General features: G+C 43.2%; 2 protein-coding genes across 3 annotated transcripts in view; both read left to right on the forward strand.

The window, feature by feature from the left end:
* zfhx3b (zinc finger homeobox 3b) overlaps positions 1-23,110 on the forward strand; it is a 288,437-nt gene that overhangs the window by 173,903 nt on the left and 91,424 nt on the right. The gene's annotated exons all lie outside the window — the stretch shown is intronic.
* LOC146583295 (uncharacterized) lies at positions 16,612-22,998 on the forward strand. Its single transcript, XM_085270279.1, has 4 exons — positions 16,612-18,697; positions 18,812-18,858; positions 18,918-18,950; positions 22,861-22,998. Exons 1-4 carry the CDS (start codon positions 17,620-17,622, stop codon positions 22,996-22,998), a joined length of 1,296 nt encoding a protein of 431 aa, XP_085126405.1. The 5' UTR covers positions 16,612-17,619.

The following is a 23,110-nucleotide window of genomic DNA, read 5'->3' on the forward strand; positions in this document are numbered from 1 at the left end:
ATCCTACAGTAAGTAACTTTTAAATTTAGTTCATTCTTCAGAGTGCCAAGGTACCCTGTGGGGATGACTAACCTTTTACTGGGTTAATGTGGTTTCAATAGATGCTTCCTAAATCCCAGTAAAGCTTGTTACTTACTTGGGGAAGAGACAGCATAAAAAAAATAAGCAAATGAATATCAAAGGGCAGTTCAGTAAAGTTGCATAAGGCATATTTACACTTCTAATTTGCTTAAAACACAGCTTGAAGTGTAAGTCAATAATAAAATGACTATGTAGTACCTTCAAAAGTAAACATTAACCCATGTTCAAAACACCAAAAAAGTGGCATGCTTGTTTTAATTACGCAGCAGTGTTCCTGTGCAGTAAACCACACTCACTCTGCTTTAACATAAACAATATTTAAAACTAGTTGTTGTGATAATTGTATGTGACCAGTGTTGCATATTAGTTGCTCCTCACCTTTTCTTTAATGCTGGTGTGTGTGTGTGTGTGTGTGTGTGTGTGTGTGTGTGTGTTTATAAGGTTTTTTTTCTTTTTTTCTTTGGCAGGTCATCCTTTTGGTGTGCATCTCAGTGTTTGTCCTTTTGGGAAAAATAATTATAAGTTGTAAGGGTTGTTATTACTAAACTGGTTGTCCAGTCTTGCCCCTAACTGCATGGCGGCAATAGGTTAATTACATGTCTGAAGTTGATGATGTCACTATGTTGGGAACTTTTCCTAGGCTTTTAGACACAGACTTACTTATACCGAACTGAACTCGCTTTAGTTTCTAATAATTGCAAGTTTCTCCTTTTTCAAAACAAACAAACAAAAACAAAAAAACTTCTTGCACATATAGACCACCCCAATCTAATGATGTGTTATGTATGGCTCATAGTGAATGCTTAGTGCTATGCATGTAGTTATCTCAGTTTCCAGTTGCATTGTTTTTTTAAATATTCCCTTGAACGGTACAGGTAATATAAGACAGTGTTTCCTGTGGCGTATAATAAAAACGTATGTGTTAATCTTGTTAGGAAGACAGATGAGTAGTATTTGTAAAGCAGAGGAAGTGCATGTATAATACCTTCCAGCCTGAAGCAGGTGAAGTATAGCAGTAAGTATAGGAATGGGCATAGCATTCCTGCTGAAACACCTGAAAGGGTAAGCAGATGGTTGCTGCAAGCTAAGAGAATGTTGAGTGCAAATCTCTGTCGACAAGTTGTGCCCCCTGCTCTGCTCCAACTGGGGAATGTGTTACTTAATGGGCCACAAAACAGCCGGGAGACCGCAGCTCTCTTATCGCTGATATTAGATGACCCTAAAAAATCCGAGATAAAGAAAAGGATCCTGGAAAAAAAAGTAGAATTGAAAGCTTTTCTCTTTTTCTGTGGACAGAAGGAAAGAATGGTAGGTAATGTTATCTTGTTCACAGTTACAAGAATCCTGCTTGCTGAGGCTCTGGGTTTCAAGTTTCTAATATGTATATAAAGTTTCACTGCACAATGGATCTTTTGTCTAGAGCAAACTGAACACTCCCCCTCTTTCTTTTCCTCCCTTCTCTTGTAAAAAAAAAAATGCATTCATGTGCTTGTGGGGCTGCGAGGACTCAGGTTTCTGCTATCTTTGTGTGCCATGTCGTCACTCGCCCCCGCGAGCTGAAATGTGCATCTTGCACAGACAGGCGCACTGCCAGGGCTGCTTCCAGCCATGGATTAGGGAGAATCCAGGAAACAACGAAGTCCTGACAAAACAGCAGCATGACAGGTAACTGAAGTTACACTGGGGAGAGAGGAGACAGACGATAATTACAGAGCTTTTTGTTTTCTGGGCACTCTTAGCTGGCTACTTAAGTGCCTGATCTGAAATCTGTGCCTTGTAATTACAGTAGTGGGCCCCATTAGGGCAGAGGTCTTGGTAGGGATTATTCTCCTTCTCTTCTTTCCTCTCTGTGTGTATATGTGTGTATGCATGTGTGTGTGAGAGAGAGAAAGACCTCCCCATCTCCTAATGCGTCATGTTCAAGCCACAGCAGCCTGGGCAGAAGGAGGAGCAGGAATTAGCCTTCCCCTTGTCTGACTGTCCTGGGTGCACAACCACATTCACACTTGCTGCTTGATCCCAGAGCCGCTGAGACTGTATCATGACCTGTACTTAGTGTTACCGCCTTTCCTTCTACCTCCTCTCTCTCCCTTCTCTCCACCTTCATAATACCTTTACTCCTCATGCTGACGCTAAGAGATTTGTGTTGATTATGACAGGGTTGTCACAGTGAAGACTGTGCAGGGTGGCGTGTGTCATGTCGAGTTGACAGGGACTTTTGGCATCGCATCTGCGGAGATGGGTTGTGGCTCTAGGTGAAGCTGGCCTAAACACCACAGGAACTGTGTCACTAGGTTGATGGAAGAATGCCAGGAGATTTTCTTGTCAAGTTCAGAGGATAAGCCAAGCACTGTCTTGCCAATACGTTGGCATGTGAATTTACTACTGTATCACTAAACAGAATAAGAAGACGGATATATGTGGGGAAGATAGGACTAGTAGACAGGGTAACCACGGAAAGAAATCATAAAATGCATCCAACATCTAGGCACAAAAATAGAGATCTAGCAGTCAGCCATAGATAGATCCTGCCTCTTTAAGCTGCTAGCCCTCCTAATAGTTTCTTAAGCACTGGCTTTAGTGCATGTTAAACCAGGATTACCCAATCAATTATGGTCAGTACAAACAAGGATTACTTAAAACAGTACATTTTTCACATTGAGAGGCTAAAAGCAGGGTAAATGGAAGAAAGAGCACTCAGAATGGGGTCAGGGGGACCCCAGAAATGGGCACCACATGGAGATAATTCCTCACTTTTAGTTGATAGTTTAAGAGATCATTGTAGATGAGCGCCTTAATTTTTTCAGACATTTTTTCTCCTAGTCAGGTAAACTTGGGCTTCCATTTCTTCATTTCATGAACTTCGAACCGAAGTAAGATCATTGTCTTTATTTTCCACTATGTGCTTGATGTCTTTCTGACACTGCCCAGCCATGCTGGCTAAGTGAAGAATAAGAGAATTTTAGAGGGCGTGGAGAACTGTGAGAGTTGATCAAGCTTCAAACTAACATACTCGCCCTTTCTCTGAACTCGGCCTATGTTTACATTTTAATCACAATCAACAGCTGTAACCTCCTTCACAATACCCAGCAAGTAAGGACATATATAGTTGCCAAACCAGATCCCTGCACTCATGTGTGTCTATGTTTACACATCTGATTCGCTCCTGCTGAACCAGCACACACCCTTTAGATACAGAAAATGCATGACCTTAGAAGCGGCATTTTAGAGCAGTAGTTTGCATATGATTGGTTTACTAGCTGCCTGCCATTTGAGTCAGTGCTATTTTCGTGGAGTCCTGAGACAGCAGTAAATATGTGTCATTTGAAGGATATGGAAAGGCTATGAATTGGGTTATGTGTCATCATAACCTCCACGTGTGTTTGTCCATCTTTAGACAGCAGCAGTCCAAGATGTGGAGATTTCTGCGAGATTTTACACAGCCTGAACTTCCTGACCTTCTCTCTCTCTCTCTCTCTCTCTCTCTCTTTCTGTTTTTTCCTCTCTTGCTCCCTCTCTCTTTCTCTCTCCCAACATGTGCATGCCCCCCCCCACACACACACAAACACACACACACTTATATCTCTCATTCAGTTTTCCCCATGTTGTCAGTCAGTGCTGAGTGACTGGTGACTAACAGTCCTCTCCTGTGTAAAAGGTCAGCAGGCAACTTGGAAAAAAAGAAGAAAAAGAAAAAGAAAAAACAGACTCAGCTGTCTTTTTGGAAAGCAACTGTTCCCACAGTATTCAGCGTGTCAGTCAGTCAGCAATTTCTAATCAGAATATGTTTTTAATGGTGGAGACGGATGTTAAAACATCAGGGTCTAGAGAGTGTTTTTGTCAAAGGAAGCACAAGGCTGGTAGTGACTGGAGCTTTTCAGAACAAATCGCTTTGTGGCCACAGATAAACTGGAAGAGCAAGGTTGCTTCTGGCATTACTGCCCGTATGCAAAGCTGTTGTTTAAAAGAATATTTCTTTCTCAATCTGAGCCTGTGTTCATATTTACGTTGAAGTCGGTCGTAAGTATTAGATCACTGCTGAGCATGTGTTTGTTAAGTGTGGCGCAGCTAAGTGGCAGTTGTTTAGACATGCGAAGCAAACCTCACCAAGTAAATTAATTCAAACAAAAGTCAAAGGCAAAGCTCTCCTTTCAAAAAGTGACTGTCCCCATTTTGAAATGAATCTTACTTAATTAAGAAGCAATGAGAGTCCACAGATAGCATTCGTTAATTAGCTTAAGCTGGCTGCTGTAACCAGATCCACTGCATTAATGACAACACAGCCCCTGTGAAAAGCATCATTGTTCTCAAGATAATTGTCCTTTTAGTTAACGCGGCCCAGGAAGGGCTCTCCTTGTTAGAGGAGCTGGCTGGGACCAAGGACAGCCGGAGGCAGGGAGGGGACCAGGACTGGCCCGGTGCCCGTTGTGACAAGCCCACTTGTGCCCTCTGCTGAAATCCCCTTGGTATGCAGTGGAATTAGCTGTCCCCAGGGTGTGGCACCAGGGGGTTGGTCATTAATTATATGCCCTGAATCTTAACGAATGAGAGGCAATCAATAAAATAAAACAGATGTATGCAAATAGGATGCTGATTATACTGCCTAATGAGATGTCATGTTGTTGGCAGGAAAGAGCAGAGGGGGGAAAGGAAAGAAGGAATGAGATGGAGATAAGAAATGAGTCCAAATACCCGTCTCATGTTAAAAACATGTATGTGTTTAGACACAAACTTTTTACATTCTTTTATTACATTTTTATTCTAGCGCATTTGATGAATAGTGGTGTTTGACCGTGAACCAGCTTCTTGTTAAGCTGTGTTTCAAATGTGACTGTAGTTTTATATTTCTTTATGAGAAAGGGCACACAGCCTGGCAATGGTGTGAGACTTAAGGGTTAGGGTGACTGGAACTTGAGAAAGTTCCAGTCAGCTCTGGTGGAGGTGTAGGGATGTTAGTGGCACCACTGTTGATATGGCTGATAAGGCCTATAAGGCAAAGGAGGAGAGGTTAGTTCACCTGCTTGGAACTTTGCCTTTGCACTGAGATCTCCATTGTATCAAGCCAGCTGGAGCTGTTGGAAACTCTATACCTGCCTTTAAGCAAAGAGGGAGGGCAGCCAAGAATTAACTGCTGCCTCATCCTGGCAGGAGCCAAGGATGCTGTCTGTCTCCATTCATGGCAAGCGTGAGAGGCCAAAGAGGGAAGAACAGAGAGAGAGCAGTGCTGGCAATGTTTGTCACAAGACACTGAAAGAAAGTAAGATTAGCAGTATTAAGGAAAATGCATTCTGACTAGTCACCATACAGTGTATGAGGAGGTTTTTTTGTCAGTGCAATAGGAGTACGATATAAAAAGGCATGTCTGCATTTTTTAAAAAAGGATACAGCTCATGTCGGTGAGCCGTGTCAATTTCATAGCCTAGCTCTGTCTCTGTTTAGGCTGGACTCTGGTAAAGCACATTTTACTCTCTACTAGAGGCATCCTGAAATGACCAGGTATTTGTTGGTGTGACGTGAAGTGCCACCTATAGACAAAGAAGATCCAGATTTGTTACCAAATGGATATTAACTGACAGCTGACTTAACTGCGTGAGCACGCAGTAAAATAATTACAACCGAACGATTGCAGTTGCTGTCTATTGAGAGCTTATACATTTGTCATGGTTTTATACCAGAGTGCTTAACTATATATGTGGACTTTCATTATTCTCTGCACCAGACTTCCACTTCTCCTTCAGGACAGTGAAATCCAAGATCTAGGCACTTCAGGAGGTCCAGGACAGTCCAAGGAGAGGCCAGGGAACAGGTGGTGACCCTCCACAGCCTGGGAGTATATTATTGACCAGGGTCTAGCGGCCAGATTGATTACTTTTATTGTATTGCCATGAACCTCAGTGGCCAGAGACCTCTGGTTGACCCCGACTCGGACAGACCATCGCAGTGACCCTCACCTTAGCTAAAGAGTTATGTGGCTTTGACCTGCTCCCTAATGGGGAGGTCTTGACCCGTTCAACCACTGGCCTGAGTACAGACCTAAAGTGGGCTCCTGACTCCTCCCCACCAGTGTCAGCCTAGGTAATTTAGAGGCTGGGGGTGGGCAAGAGTCTTGTGGAGGCCACCTTGTTTTTGGACCAATTGGGTTCTGACTTTAGACCTTCCTGTGACCCGTCCCTGTTCATTGTGTCAGCAAGCTGAGCAGAGCAAGGCGAGATGTTAATTAATCTTCACCAAATTACACCAAAATGGTGGAAAATCAATATATCTCTATTGGTTGTCCTCACTTCTAGCAAATAGCTCAGATAAGTGGCAACCATGTTGTTCATGGTGAAGAAGATCGACTGATACATGAAGTTATACCGTTACAGTGCAAGTGGTAGCAGTTTCTTACTGATGTCAACGAAGGTAAAAAGAAAGCAATGCATTTTTGATTGTAGGCATGAGACACTTTCCTGTAGTGAGTGAAACTTCTGAGCTGTTTGTGTGGCGCAGCCCTTTTCTGGGATGCTACATTGACTAACCTCGAGACAACAGGCAACACAGGGGAAACCGTTTGTACTGGTGGAGGATGTTTCCCTTACCATCACTTCCTACTTCCATTTAGCTGACAGACAGAATATCTGTCGGGCAGGTTTTTCCTGTGCTCTACATATACTTTTTTTTTAGTTGTGAGCTTCTCATCAGAAATAAACAACCGTACACTAAACAAGCTGGGTAAACATTTGACTCTGTTATGCCCCCCCCCCCCCCCCCCCCCGTCTCGCTGCTTTTGTTTAATTGAAAGTTTCTCATGATTTCCATCAAAAGACACCTGCTGCCAAAAGCATGCTTAAATGTTTGAATATGCCAGTCTTATTTTTAACAGTGTATGATGTACCACTTCTAAGCTGCTCTACCTATGAACAGCAAAAACAGCTTCCCACTTTACGATGCAGATTTGTTTTCATTGTCATCTTCACCCTCTCGGTTTTCAGTAAGTTTGCAGCACGGCTGTTGAGTGAAGAGAAGATGATCTGCTTTCTGCTTGAACAGGATACTGTAGTTCTTTTTTAGAGCAGGATGTGAAGGGCACTTTTCTTTGAAGCAAGTGTCATCTCGCAACTGAGCTCAAATCCATATGTTGGATTATTTGCTGTTTTTATCTGAACATTCACGAAAGTGGATAATGCAAACTATACTCAACTTTTACTAATTTTATTCCCATACCAAGTTTAGGCCTGTTTTGGGTTTGCCTCCGTTTTATCTATTCAAAGTAACTGCAGTTTAAAATGCAACCTTGAAGTAGAGAAAGTGATTCTTTGGCGAGGTGCTCTTCGAGAATGTAAATGTTAAAGAAGAGACTATAAACAGCAAAGTGTAGAAACAAGGTGGCAAGTTGAATGGGAGCTGTTTCTACCCAATAACGGGAATGTATGACCTCACCTACACAACTACAGGGGTTGGCTAATTACTGATAATCACAAGGTGATAGGCAAGACAAACAGATGTTCCCTGAACTACTTCCTTTTCTTTACTGTGCAGCACTTGAACACACGCTAACCGTTTCTATTTGTTATACAAAAATACTTCTTAAGCAATCAATTAAACAAGCATGCTGACAACATTAAGCAGCTTTCTGCATGACCCTGTTCAGCGTTTTTGATGCTTCTGCAAAAAGGACCATGTGCTCCATCACCCACCCTCCTCTTACTTTGTCCCAATTAACACTCAGCCCCCATTACATTGATTGCTAGAGGTGTATTATTGGCTAGGTGGACCATGAGCGCATTGATCCCATTGACCCACCATGCAAGCCATGAGAAAATGTTGAGCTGCAGATTTCTTACAGTCAACAGCGGGCTAAAAAACATTGCCGGTGGACATGAAGCTGTGATATAGTATGCATGTATACATTGTTTGGCTGTGTGTACTTTTATATGTGTGCCTGTTTGCCATGGGTGTGGTTGTGTTGTTTCAAGTTTCAGCTCATGGACTTTCATGTGGTGTTAAGGACCTACTAGGCACACGCCACACCTAACGCATATTCTTTGGGGACCTATGCTGCAGAAGTGTCGCAACCCCCCCCGCCCCCCCCCCCCCCCCCATCCCCCATCTCCTAACTCCGATCTTTGCTAACCCCGTGACATGCATGAACACGTACACAAACACACACACGCAAGCACACACTCACAGTCAAAGGGCAAACCACTGCCCCACCTCCATAGTGTGCACCTGGCATCTGTGAGTCCACTCCAATTACTTCTCCACAATTACAGGTTATGAACCAATTAGGTGCCCTCTCGTTTTACACAGCCTCTATCACTCTCCTTCCCCAAATATGGGGGCATCTGCTAGACATGGGGCAGATGATCCTACCATAAGGAACATTGTTGGGACATTTGTTTTTTAGTAGGTTTGAAGGGATATTCTATGCCGATTTGGAAAAGGAAAAGAACACACAGAATGAGAGTAGTAACATAAACTACAAATAGTAGAAAACAAATTTATAGGGTTTTTTTTCGTCCAAGCTTTAGAGACAAAGGTGCTCGCCATCATTACACTAAACCAATCTGAACATAGCTTGTTTACATACTTTTTTGTGTTCCTTTTTTTTTAATGAAGAGATAACGGAGTCATGTAAATATCTTATCCAGAGCAGATGTCTAGAGGCACTTTGAACAGCAAACTCCAACATGCATGTATGTTGTAAGAAACACATACCAGGGACAGTTAAAGCTGTCAACTTGTAATTTGTAGTGGCACTCAACTTGAACTTTCAGGGTGAGCCAGTTGGCCCTGCTCTAATTCTTGCCTCCATGCGAACGTGTTTTTCTTTCTGTGTCTGTGTGAAAGGAGGGAAGCACAAATGTGGGTAAGCAAGTTGGCTCATGCACCCATGAATGAGTTGATCTTTTGTTGTCGCCTTATGTCTTAGGTGTAATGTTGTTGTCTTTTTGTCTTATACTTTTATGGCTTCTTTCTCTTTCTCTCCCTGCATATATTAATAGTGTGTATGTGTCAAATATATGCTTGTATATGTGTATTGTGTATAACTGTCTGTTTGTGTTGTTCTAATTGTCACTGGCATGTGTAAGCACACTCAGCTATGTCCACCACGCTGGTGTAACGCTACTGAGAGAATCCATTCACAACATTGCAGCGTATCTGTCTGCTATTTAGTCTAACATACATGCATTTGACCTTTACACATGAGTGCTTGTGAGTAAAATATTCTCTCATCACATGGAGGATTGAATGGAGTCAGCTAAGCACCCAGCGTTAAGATTCAAAGTGCTTTGAATGTGATCGCTCAGCTTTCTGTTTCCCTTAGTATTCTGATAGCACTCTTCCTAACGCTAGACCTTGTTTATCTTGTTTGCTGGCATGCACTTTCAATGTCAAAACAATGACATCATTAATTAAATGTGTATTAAATGTCCCATTCTCAAGGCAGTGTGGAATCTGCCGCCACTGACTGAGGTTTACTTTCCTATGAAAAAACAAATAATCTTAGGGGTTTTTATTCCTTTATTCCTTCCTACATATATGTTTAGCCTTATTAGCCTTATGTGGGAGACAACTCTGGTCCTTTTTCACTCGTTCCCCAAACTCTTACATTTTGATGTAATGTACCTCTTATTTGTATTTGTATGCATATTCGCATGGGTGCATGGGTGCACCAGGGCAAAGTAAACAATGTAACCAAATGAAGTTTTCACTTAAAATTTCACTTCAAATAGCAACACCAATCAGAAGCCACTTGTAAGACCCATTTTTTCCTACCCCATATATACTCAACAGTCTTTGTCCCCTTTGCATGCACTCCCTCCAACATGCTGAATTAATAAATGTTATGTGTCATAAACCAGTGTTATTGCTGCTGTTCACATACCTCTTTTTTTTTCTTCGTCAGGCATCTTTCTTTAGCTTGAGCCCCTCGATTTTGAAGATAATTAATTGTTAATGGAAATACTTGTTAAACTGGGTAGTTATGTAGTCCCCTCATTCTTTGCTCTGTCCATTTGTTTTTCCTTTTTTTTTTGTAGTCATCTTTTTGCACCACCTCAACACTTCATTGTGACTTATGGAAAATAAGAGCAGGATGTATCATCTATAAAAGCCCACAACAAAATCTCTAACAGATTTCCCCCCCCCCCCCCCCCACACTCATTAGCCCCTTTTGTCACTTTGCACACCATTTTCATTTCTTTTTAAGCGCCCTGCCTCCATGTGGTGTGTGTGTGTGTTTGGAGTTATCCCATACATCTAAAGCTTGGTGGAGAATATTTAATATTCAAGTATAAATCTCTAGGGTACACGGGTGGAGTGGCGGAAAACTGGAGCTTTGGCTTCTTCAATATGCTTATGCATGCATCGCAGTTGATGCAGACCTACAAATCTTCATGCACTGAAGATGTGTGCCTGTCCTCTGAGGAATGTGTGGGTTCTCTTACAGTCTTTGACCTTCAGCCTCTGCGATCACGTGACAAAAATTCCACTCAAACACACACACGCACACATAAGGGTACATACAGTATGCTTGCTGGCGCTCAGCTACTTTTTTATCTCCTTGCTCAGAAATAGATCCTAACCACTTAAAACCTGTAATAATACCCACAAGCCCACAGATAAGAAAGCCAAAAGATAAATGACAGCAATCAATGTCCATTTAAATTGTCACTTTTTAAAAAAACTATTGATGCCTTTAAAAAAGAAAAAAAAAGGATTCTTAACCATGAATACATGAATATATGTAATATGGGTGCTACAGGGTTTCTTGACATTAGCATTACTTAGTTGGGCTACACTGTGCTCAGCAAGCTGCCCAGCTGGGGCCCAGATGTGGCAGCCATGTCATGCAGAGCTGTGAGGCAGAAGATAAGAGGCCGATGGTAGGCCTGCTTCTTGGTCTCTGGTCTGTTCTACAACAGTTCAACTAGATGTTGCGGTCGGTGCGATCTGAACTTTGACAGCCCATGTCATGCTTAATGCCTCACTTCCCAAATACAGCTCAGTGAGCCTGATTTATATCTACCAGGTGCTACAGTGTGCAAGCAACTCTGAGATGAGAGGAGGCATGTGGCCATTTCATTAGGAAAGATGAACAAGGGCTGCAGTGTATATGCGGGGATGAGGGGCAAGGGGCTGGTCTTTCTCAAATATAGCTCCACAGCACTGTAGCTGTCACAACACTCAGACCAGGCCAGGCGAGGACAGGAAGAAGAGGAACTTATTAACACACTCCACATTTCTTAAAATATCACTCCAGTTTTTGCTTCTCCCTCTCCCTCTCATTTGTCTGTTTCCTCTGTCTCTTCCCTGTCCCCACGGGGGTAGGATATTTTAATGTCCTGTTACCACTGAGCATCTGCAACCTCAGCACCAAGTGAATGGACACTTGTGCAGTAGATAGCAGCATGCCAGGTTTTGGTTCAAGCACTGTTCTATCACAGTTCAGATCATTTGTTAATTTTATTTCAGTAAGCTTTGTCTTTACTCCTTCTTCATCTTCGTAGCTTCAAACAGAGGGTTAATTTTACCACCCAATCCTTGCGTCTTTGGGTGACACACACATACAGCTTCTTGCTATTCCAATGGCAGTAGCTTTCCCTCATGTCAGATAAGTCTCCCAACATACACTGGGTTCAGATTTAGTGCATATGAGCACTTATTACTATTGCAGAAGGAATTGTTGTCTTTTAGTCACATTTTGCCTGTTTATTTCCTGACAAACTGAAGTGTTTCTCTTCACACAAGGGCCCTCTGAACACTGTGGTCGGCTCCGTCAGTGCTCAGCGTTGCTACAGAAATGCTGTTTGATGTTCCCTGCACACTACAGAGTCAAGTGCTGAGGTGTCTTTCGGCATTGCCCTCCAGGCCACCTTGTTATACACTTAACAAGTTGTTTTTCTTTTGTTTTTTTCCCTTCCCTTTTCCTCTGTTGACAGTTCCTCATCACAGCTTTACTCAGAAGAAATGCACATCACCATGCAAGGTTTACCTTGGAAGTTGTCCTTGTAAACTGTAGGGAAAGCTCTGCTCTTCTTTTAACATTATGATTACATCTAGATCTGATTAATGAGTGTTTTATTTGTAAAGTGTAAAGATTAGACATCTCATCAGCATGGAAACCCTGCTCAGTGGGTTCATCTTCCTTTTATTTGTTTTTTTGGGGGGGTTTGAAATGCTGAAAGATTTTGCTGCTGTATGCAGTGGAATTTAAAATGCACACTGGTGAGTGGATTTTCTTTTGTTGGGAATTCTACTTGTCAGATTCTCCCCCGCTTTGATTGATCCAGGTTAGCCACACAGCCCACTGAAGACGTGACACATGCGGTGACTAAGCATGAGGACTAACGGTGGATCAGTCAGTTTGTTCATTAGAGCATGGTACGTTCTAATCTTGCATTCATAGCGGGCTTGTTATTACGCTCTTTTATTACGCTCTGAAATATAAAAGTCTTTGTTGCTTTGATAATATTGTCTGCTGCATTGAAACATTTCTTGTCCACTTCCCCTTTTAAAACACAGGGCGCATTATTCTTTTAACTTAATCAACCCTCATAATTCAGTAGGGAATGGGGCAATAGAATTCAGTTTTCCCTTGAGGTTTATTGTTTAAAACGCGTGCAGTTCTTTCCCAGGATAAGGGCTTCAGCTAAGCGGAGAGGAATTTGGGCCAGGCCTCATAAAAAAAAAAAAGAGAAAAAAAAGTATTTGTGTACCAGAAAGATTTTCGCTTTTCCTTTCTAAATCTTTGTCATTAATGACTTTAGCAAATGTGAAGTGGGGAGTGAATGGTTCAGCTGTGCAAGGTCTTCAAAGCAACCCTCTAATTATTTATCCAGGATATCCTACTCTAGAATTAGAGGCCAGGTCGCCATTGGCTTTCATGCCTTTTTTTCTGCAAAGAAATAATTTCCACAGAATGGTTTCACTGGGACACTCTTTAATCCCTGCTTTGTGTGTGTGTGTGTGTGTGTGTGTGTGTGTGTGTGTGTGTGTGTGTGTGTGTGTGTGTGTGTGCGTGCGCGTGCGCGTGTGTGCTTACACATGATATGGTATATGCACATACAAGCTTATGCGAATGGGACTGCAGTTCTTCTCAGTATGAGGTGTGTAAAAGAGATAGTAAGTTTCCATTTTCCACACATAACGCTGCATGACTTTCCACGTCTCTGCTCTCACCCCAGACAGCTTTCACCCACATTACTCGGGTTTCCTGGTCATTTGGCCTTCACATGCCTTCTAAAAGGGATCTTATCACCCTGCTCAGGTTTAGATACTTAACCGAACACTGGCCTCTAACTCGCAGGCTTGTGGCACTGGCTCTGTGTTTTACTTCTGGGCCTTTGTGTCATTTAACTCAACTGCTCATAGTCTTGCTCACTGTTTAATGTCCTACCTTAGCCTTAATACTTACCAATATTTTAGCGGAATATTACACATTTGCTGTTTCTCCTCTGCATTTTATTTCTTTAAAAAAAGCATCTTTACATCATATATTCATACCTTCTAAATTACCTTAAGTATTTTTGAGCGTGTTGCTTTAAGAATGCTTAGCGAACAGATATTTGTCTAATTCCAGGTGCTGGTGAAGCCTGTGTTTTACCAGGTGCAGGACTGGGTCATTACTAAGGTATTTGTTTTCCAGATTAGACAGAAAGACCCAGCATTATAGACATGTCATACCTGTCCCCGACCTGTCTGTCAGGGCGTGATCCTCGCATAGAGTCTGAGTCCTGTGCTCACCTGCATGCTTTGCCTTCAAAGTAACACCAGCCTGATGTCCCTTAGACTAGATCCCAGAGCTGCCAGGTTGTTCTAGGGGGCTAGATCCCTTTTCTCCTCTCTCAGTCAACAGAGGCTCAGTATGCTGATCAGTGTCAGCTCTCCTTAATGGATGCAGAAGTAGTGGTAATGACAACTCCCTGTCCGCCCCAATCCCTCCAATCCCTCAGGTTTTAGATGGCAGGGTAAAAGAGCAGAGCTGAGTGGGTTGGAAGGTGTGTGTATGCGTGCACATGTGCCTATGTATACGTTTATGTGTGCGTCTGTGTGTGTGGGAAGGTTCATATTAAGCCACAGCACATGGTGGATGAACATTTACATAAAGCCCCACAATTGTGATAATAAACCATTTTATCATTGGGTCCCAATCAATAATGTGGCTTCTTAAGGTTTAATATTTCAATGGTATTGATCACTTTAACAAGTCTGTTTGTGGTTTCCTTAGTTGAAAGCTGCAAGAAGGTGTGTCTTCACACATTTGTGCATACTGTATGTGGACCACATCTCTGTATAGCACCATGCAATGACAGGTAACATTTCCACCGCTGAAGAATGGCACTGATAAAGTATTTTACAGTTTGCTCAGCCTTGCAGTCTATTCACAACATTTAGTTGTGCTCACTGGTTCTCTTAGCTTCTACTACCCTAATCCTGGTACCGTAGAACAAATGAAATGGAGTGAGTGCACACAGAAGCTTTGAAAGCACTGTAGTTTGCAGATTTCACTTCCATCCTCTCTTTAGAGACCGTCTGCTTCCCGCAGATATAAATAGGGGAAGATTTGATAATTAGTAGAAATGAAGGTCCGGGGGCTCAAAGACTTTGATCAGCACATTTCCCCCTTGTCCCTGACCTTTCAGTGGACACGTGTCTTTAGCTCTCTCGCTTTCTCCCTCTCTCTTTCTCTCTGTTGTGCTAAACTGCAGGAAACGCAGTTGTACATCTGCAAATATCTATCTGGGGCATTCCTTTTTGTTTTTTTTAACTTGCATCGTCCCCAATCTGATCAGCGTGTACTTCTCTGATTGATTAAACCCTGAAAGACCACTGCACAAAGTGTTATCTGTCCTTTCAGCTTTTCTGCATTCCACACTATGGGAAAGTCAGATCGGCGTACCAAAGTATGTGAGGTTGCATTTCAGACTGTTACAAATCATTCAATATCCATGTCTGTTAGTCTAAAATTGAGCAGAAATGGATAATGTATATCAAACTTATCAGATAACTGTTTGGAAGATACAGCTGCAGAGTTTCACTCTGTCTCATTCTCACAGTCTTTCTTGCGATTTTAAAGACACCCTATTGCTCTGCACACTGGGTTGCCTGGGGGTGAACATTAGTTTGTGCCCAATAGCCCTTCTCTTATTATACATCAATATCTTAATTCCAAGGATAATTTATGCGCTTATAAATTACAAAGCTTTCTTAACAAACCACGTGGGACATAACAGGAAAATAATGCAGTGCAGCCTTTCAAAATGAAGAATGATTTTGTTGCCGTAGGAAGTAGTTGCTTTTGCAGTAATTATAATATTTCCCGTTCACTCTGTGGACTTAATGGCTGTTGTATTATTTGCATCACCTTGTCGTCTAAAATTCCAATGTACCTTGCCACTTTTTCTATCCCCCCCAAAAAAGAAAAATACTAAAATGTTTCTAACGCCATGAAAATTTTATCTACCGTTGCTTTCTCCTCCCTTGCACAGAGGTTTGAATGAAATGATTCTTATACATTTGTACTCCGAGTGCACCAGAGAAGCTCCCCTCCCCATGCTGGTTGCTAATTGGTGGGAGACTGGGAGCTTCCTGCTGTGTGTTCGCTGCTTCTTTGCTTTGCCACCCCACCAGGTCTTTCACTATCGCTCTGCAGAACCCAGTAATTAACCCACAGCTAATTAACTACTTCTAATTACACCAGCATGCTGTTTCTATCACACCCTCCAAAACTGAGGAAACACTCTAGTGCCATGTGTAAATCCCCACTGAGGGGTTTTGGAATTTAGCTGAGCTCAAGTCTGATCATTTAATCAGACTGCCCTGTGTATGATCAACATACCGTTCTGTCCTGTGATTTGTCTTAAATAACTTTTCTTCCGCTCTGCAACATGGAATGGATTAGCACGATTTGATGGTGTTGCATAAAGGGTAAAATCATTTTCAAGGTTCTATTTCAGGTCTATTAACAAAGGAGGCAATTGATACTACAAACAAATCAATTTTGCCTTCACTGGCCAGTTTTGCTAGTGCAAAATGATTACTAAAATTGAGTACTGTGAAACTAAAACAATCAGCACATCACCTCCTGGGTATTTGAGTTTGCTCATATTGTAATCAGCAAGGATTATTTTGGCTGTAACTTATACGTTTGTTCCAGCATTAGATTAACGCATAAAGTACACAAAAAGAACCACAGTAATAAAATCTGTGAGTTGTAAGCCTTGTCTAGCTGCATGCTTGACAGATCTACATGCCTCAGTTCTGCTGCCTTTGAGAAATACCTCCCAGACAGGCCAGTGATCAGCCTCCCTTACTCTCACACACTGATGTAAACACACAGCACTGTTCTTCCCTGCCTTAGACTCAGCACAGCCATGGCTATTTCTGTTAGACAGACTGATAGCTCCTACTGAAGATCATTGATTTTACGGGAAGCCCTGTTTACAGGCCGAGTGCCATCGACCTGAGGTGACTTTTTGCCTCCTGCAGTTGGAGCAGTACTGGAGCACCTTTATGTCTGCATTAGCACAGGAGTAGACTGAATATTTACAGCACATAATAAATTACTGTGTTTCATTGTTAATTGTTGCTAATTGAGTTAAAGTGATGGGGATCAAGGAAACCAAGACTTCACCTCCACAGAGTTAACAACAAGTATTGACTGTTGATGTTCATAGTGACAGAAAGTAATCTTGGATTTTTTTTTTTAATAAAGAATGACTAAAGTATAAGAGGTATATTTATGTATTTGTTTATATTTAATGATGATTGGATCTTCTTGCTATGACAGTGTTAACCACTGCACCACAATGCTGCTCTACTGATAATGCCATGTATTTATTTCTTCTTGGTACCATGCAGTTAAACTTCCTGTGACACCATATCAGTCATAAACTCACATCTGTTAGGATGCCTGGGTCGTTGACCCAGGGTTTTTGAGTTTACGATATTATTTATACTGTCTAGTTTTTGGTTTTTTTGAGTTCTGTCTTATGGCTTATGTCTCTGTCTTCTTTAGTTGCTCTGTCTCCCCTATCACCTGCATCCCCTTGTCTAGTTCGCGTCTATGTGTATCTTAAGTTCCTATATCCCCTTGTTCAGTCAGTGTTTGTGTCTGCCCTGTTCACACGTCTCTGTTCCCTTTGTAGTGCCTGCATATGAGTCTGTGTCTTTGTTCAGTCTGTGTTATGTGTTTCCTGTTTTACTTTGAAAGTCCATGTCTGATGTTAATGTGTCGGGTTTTGCTTCCTCTTGTCTCGTTAGGCCTGATTTGCCCCAGCTGTATTTCCCTCCTGTTACCATTCCCTGATTGCTCCCTCTGTGTATTTAAGCCCAGTGTTTCTCTGTGTCTGTGTTGCGATCTACCGTTTTCTTAGCTGTGTGTTCTGTCATTTCTCTAGTTTAAGTTTGTGTTGAGTTTTTTTTTTAGTTTTGTTATATTTTGAGTATTAAATTAAAGCCTTTTTTGAGTTCACGTCTGTCTCCGGAGTCTGCACCTTGGGTCCTATTCCTGCCTGCACACAGCCACACCTAACAGAAGATCGCGACCAGAACATGGACCCTGCAGACTCCTTTTTCTTTGAGTTCAACGGTGAGATGGAGCGGCTGGTGCGCCTGCTCGACCGCATCGCCCAGTCCCCGGATTTAAGGACCATGGCAGTGGGGCTGAGCGCGGTGGAGGCCATCATTCGGCATAATCCCCGGCTTAGCCAGTTTGCTAGAGACACTGAGTTGGGGAACACCATTACTGCCTGGAGAGAGCAAGTCAGGGCTAGTGAGCTTGCTCTCTCCCTCACTACATCTTCCCCACCGCTGCCGCAGGACAACGCACACTCTGCTTCATCGCCACTGCAGGCTTCCTCCCCTTCCTCACGCCAGCTGGGACCTTGTTCGCCTGTCCGTTCGCCTGCCTTTTTCCTGGCGGCTGTGTGGTCGGAGGATGAGGAGGAGGTCTCCGTTTCTCCACTGGTTCCTGTTCCCTCGTCTAAAAGGAAGCGACGCCACCGTCGCTCCTCTCCTCGGTCATCCGTTCAGCCACCTGTCTCCGCTGGAGGGTCCGAGGGATCGCTTCAGCCACCTGTCTCCGCTGGAGGGTCCGAGGGGCCCGTTCAGCCTCCTGTCTCCGCTGGAGGGTCCGAGGGGCCCGTTCAGCCTCCTGTCTCCGCTGGAGGGCCCGAGGGGCCCGTTCAGCCGTCTGCCACGTCAGCTGGAGGGCCCGAGGAGCCCGTTCAGCCGTCTGCCACGTCAGCTGGAGGGCCCGAGGAGCCCGTCCAGCTGCCATTAGCCTCTGCCTCTGCTACGCCTGGTCCAGCCTCTGCCTCTGCAGCTCCGCCTGGTCCAGTCTCCGAGTGTTCAGCTTCGTCTGCTCCTGAGGTCTCCATGCTGTCTGTTCCTGCACGTCCTGTCCGGCCTGTCCGGCCGATGACTGGACGTCATTGCCGTCATGGACAGCCCCCTGAATTACGCCGCCGTCGGTGCCTCCCGCCCGGCCGGCCTCCTGACCTGCTCCGCCGCCGTCGGTGCCTCCCGCCCGGCCGGCCTCCTGAACTGTTTTCTGGGCTCTTGGACCATCAGCCTCCGGGCCGCCCCCCTGACCTACCCGGGTTTGGACTGTTGTGCCGTCAGCCTCCGGGCCGGCCCCCTGAACTTTTTTGAGACTATTGCCTGGGCCTCTGCGCTTTTCGTGAGCTCTTTTGTTTGTTTGCTTTTGGACTTTGCCTGGGCCTTGGTGCTGTTGTTTTGGACTTTGTTCCTGTTTTTTTTGTTCTGTTGCTTTCCGGGCTCCAGTGTTTGATTATTATTATTATTATTATTATTATTATTATTATTATTATTATTATTATTATTATTATTATTATTATAATAATATTTTTTTTTTTTTGTTTGTTTTGTTTTGTTGTTTCTGGCTCCTTGTTTGGTTTGTTTCGGGCCCTCCATCCTGTTTCCCCCGCCGCCCACCCTGGTTGGGTTGTTTTTGTTTTTTTTGATTTTGATGTTTTGGTTTGGGCTGTCTGGAAGCCAGCCCTTGGGGGGGGGGGGGGGGGTACTGTTAGGATGCCTGGGTCGTTGACCCAGGGTTTTTGAGTTTACGATATTATTTATACTGTCTAGTTTTTGGTTTCTTTGAATTCTGTCTTATGGCTTATGTCTCTGTCTTCTTTAGTTGCTCTGTCTCCCCTATCACCTGCATCCCCTTGTCTAGTTCGCGTCTATGTGTATCTTAAGTTCCTATATCCCCGTGTCCACTCAGTGTTTGTGTCTGCCCTGTTCACACGTCTCTGTTCCCTTTGTAGTGCCTGCATATGAGTCTGTGTCTTTGTTCAGTCTGTGTTATGTGTTTCCTGTTTTACTTTGAAAGTCCATGTCTGATGTTAATGTGTCGGGTTTTGCTTCCTCTTGTCTCGTTAGGCCTGATTTGCCCCAGCTGTGTTTCCCTCCTGTTACCCATTCCCTGATTGCTCCCTCTGTGTATTTAAGCCCAGTGTTTCTCTGTGTCGCGATCTACCGTTTTCTTAGCTGTGTGTTCTGTCATTTCTCTAGTTTAAGTTTGAGTTTTTTTTAGTTTTGTTATATTTTGAGTATTAAATTAAAGCCTTTTTTGAGTTCACGTCTGTCTCCGGAGTCTGCACCTTGGGTCCTATTCCTGCCTGCACACAGCCACACCTAACAACATCTTGCCTTAGTGGAGTATAAGGTCTTTATATGGAAGCAAACCTGCAGTTAAAAAAACAAAATAGGAAAAAGGGGGAAGAGGAAAAAGAAAAAACACTTGTGAAGTTTTAAAAATATCAGTTCAGTCACTAAAATATAAGGGCCTTAAAACCAGACTTAAAGCCATACCAGGCATTAAAGTAGACATATGTTAAAAAGTGCAATGCATGCATGCCTTTATTGGTGATTAATTGAAACAAGCTTACAAGATAAACCCATGCGCCGCTCTGCCTGAGGACTACAATGGTTTCCCCATCAATGAGCATGTCCCTAGTGCAACATAAAAAGCCTTCCCTTGCTTTATCAATAAGAACCTTTCCTTCCCACATCTTCCTGTAACTTGCTTAGCGTTCATGCCATTGATTTTCCAATAACCGCCCCTTACCCTGCGGTGGCTAGCCAGGCTCTGTGATGGCGCAGAGACAAGACACAGACAAGGAACATCACTGATGCATGTTTGAAAATCACAACTGGTGTATTGTGTGGGGTCTTTCTTGGCAGGTTAACAAACTTGTGTGCCCTCACAACTCGTGAGTATGCGTATGTGCAGTAAGAGTAAGGGCACCCCTAAGTAGCAGTATTTACAGTTTGGATAGAGTCTGAGCTAATTCCCCAGGAAACCCTAGAGACCAGGGTCTTCTAAAGGCAAGACCAGGCCTTTGGGCAGGTGATCAGGCATGCTTATAATCAGATGCTTCTTTAGCCTTTAATTCCTGCCTCAGTTGGCCAGTAAATCCCACCTAATGAAAGGACCCATATCTTAAAACTTATCTCATTTTGCATCCCTACAAAATGACATCCAGACCCACTCTCTGACATTGTTCATTAAAACCAAGGCCTTTTCACAAGGTTCAGTCTTATCTGCTTTGTGGTTGGGAGGGGGTCGAGCATAACCTTTTTTTTTTTTTTTTTTCGCCACAGAGAAAATAGAGCAAGGAGACTCTGGCATAAAGTCTTTGATGGCAGGTGGCAGTAGGGGGTGAATGCTGCAGTTAGGATCTGTGCATCATCATGCTTTCCCTGAGATCAGCTCAGGAATCCAGCCTTTTCTTCCCTGTGATTATCTCTTATTGTCAACTAAGGCTTGTTTTGGCTGCGCACAGCCTGCTTATTGTCAACTCAGTGGACCCATATTCAGAATTAAAAGGCAAAACAGGGGCAGACGCCATGACAGAATCACTTTTTGTAATGCCAGTATTCAAAAGGCAATTTTTTTTGTTTCTAAATATTGCAATGTATAACAGTACATAAAGGTAACTTGTAAATAATAACAGTACTAGTCATCTCTAGTGGTCTACTCCCTCATTTTTATTTGTGGTTATTAACACAATCAGCACACAAAGACACCAGCCTCCTCCACTTCCCCTCTACTTTGACCGCGTCTCTTTGTCTCCAGGACTCCTTTAGTGCCTCCTAGAGATTAAAGCTTTTCCTACTTTAAACAGGTGTCGCTGAGCCAAGCAGACCTCCTAGAGACAAACAGCATTATATCAGTTGGCCCATCTGCGACTTTCCGACTCCAGACAATCCCATTGCTCATCAGTAACCACTGCAGGTTATTGAATTACACCATCTTGATTTTAAAGGGCAATTCTGTTTTCTGTAAGCACTGGACACACCAAACTATCTCGGTGCTCCAGCACTGATCAAGAGTCATTGTTTTATCCTGTCTGTTGCTAATTGCTTGAGGAATCTTGAGCGGTAATGTGAATTGATGGGTACTGTACTCACCTTTTTTAAACCCGAGGAAAAGAGGAGACTAGAGAACTTTAGAGGTCATTGTTGGCCTTATCCCAGTCTCTTCTCCCTCAAGTCTAACCCTCTGTTTTACACACTGTTGCTTGGCTAGGGTTTCTCCCTTCTTTGGGGGATCGAGGTTTACTGATCATCTAGTTTACCAAATGAAGCATGGAAGACCATTTAGAGGGACCTCCACAAAACATGAAACACATGAAGGGTAGAGCCAGGTGGGGGGGATTTGAGCCGGGCTCTTAAAAACTAGTTGTGCATGTGGTCCTAGTGTTCCCAGGCCTGGTTGAGACAGGCAGTGGAATCTGAAGGAGGGGCCTAATAGATTACAGGAACAAAGTGTGAAAAACTCCATGTTCTGACAGGACACATGGAGATGTTTTCCTATGAGACAGTCCATTTACACGAGTCACTTTTTCTCCCCCACCCCCCATTTCATTTCGTACAGTTTATCCACTTGCTTTTAGTCTGAAGAATCACTGTCTGTTTGACATGTGGCGCGTTTTTTCTTGCATTACTCTCACTGCCCTCAGTCCATTTGTGTGAAATGGCTGTTGAGCTCATAGCCTCTTATTAATGGAGCAGATAATAAATACAGACCAGTAAGGCTAGTATCCCCTCACTCAATATGGCAGCCATCGCTAAATCATGTCTGGCTGTATAAAGCAATCATGTTAATAAGCCAGCCAGTCTAATATCTTTCATTTTATATGCAAAGTAACTTAAGGGTCACTGAGGTTAGCTTTTGTTGAATGTAAACAAAATAATCAGACAGACCATGCTAGCAGAAATTTGTGTGTATTTATGGTTCTCTATTTAATTTTACTTACTGCTCACGATTGACTCTTCATTTAGCAGACCAAATACAAAATGAGGGTCCTTTATCATGACTTTTTTGTTTTGTTTTTTGCAGTTTGAGTGCACATAGGCTGGGGAGGTCTCAGGTATGTTGCACGGGAAGCAAGCCTCATCAGACATTCATGAAGAGGCAGACAGACATTATCAATCTTTCCTCTCCTTCAGTGCTTTATATGTTAGGGTGTGGGGTAGACTCCATTCTGATCGCAGCTGAAATTTGCATCCCTAAGTAAATAAGTAAATAAATCAAGTGCAAGCGGTGAATGTGCTAATCAACCAGGACATGGCAGTGAGCTCGGTGCCGGGAAACTTTGCTCATGTAATATTCAGTACTGTTGGGTTAAAGGGCAGCCCAGAGTTATTGGTTTCAGCGCGATTGCCCCCTTTAATCAATGTTGGCTGCATCCCTTTAATAAAATTATTAGCTCAGCAGTATCTTGCGCTATCATTTTATCTCTTCTGCGCTCTAAATTGCAGCCTGCGTTGAGTCTCTCAGATGCTCGGGGCATGGCCAGCTCCCGAAAGCTCAGCTCCCATTTATTATTTCAGAGGCAGAGGATGGCTGGAGTGTTTGAAACCAGGCTAAGCGTGGAGGTTATTGGATGCAAGATCTAAACACAGCTGCAGTGAAGTCCCAAACCAGCTTATGTGTTTTGGGTTCATAGAAAATACTGACTTTTATTGCTCATGTTAGCGTCCAGACAAATCTATCTCAATAATGCACATG

Source organism: Mchenga conophoros, linkage group LG1 (genome assembly GCF_057382185.1).
Source record: "Mchenga conophoros isolate Kocher_MC1m ecotype Shallow Benthic linkage group LG1, M_conophoros_male_GT1.1, whole genome shotgun sequence".
In the NCBI taxonomy this organism is placed as follows: domain Eukaryota; kingdom Metazoa; phylum Chordata; class Actinopteri; order Cichliformes; family Cichlidae; genus Mchenga; species Mchenga conophoros.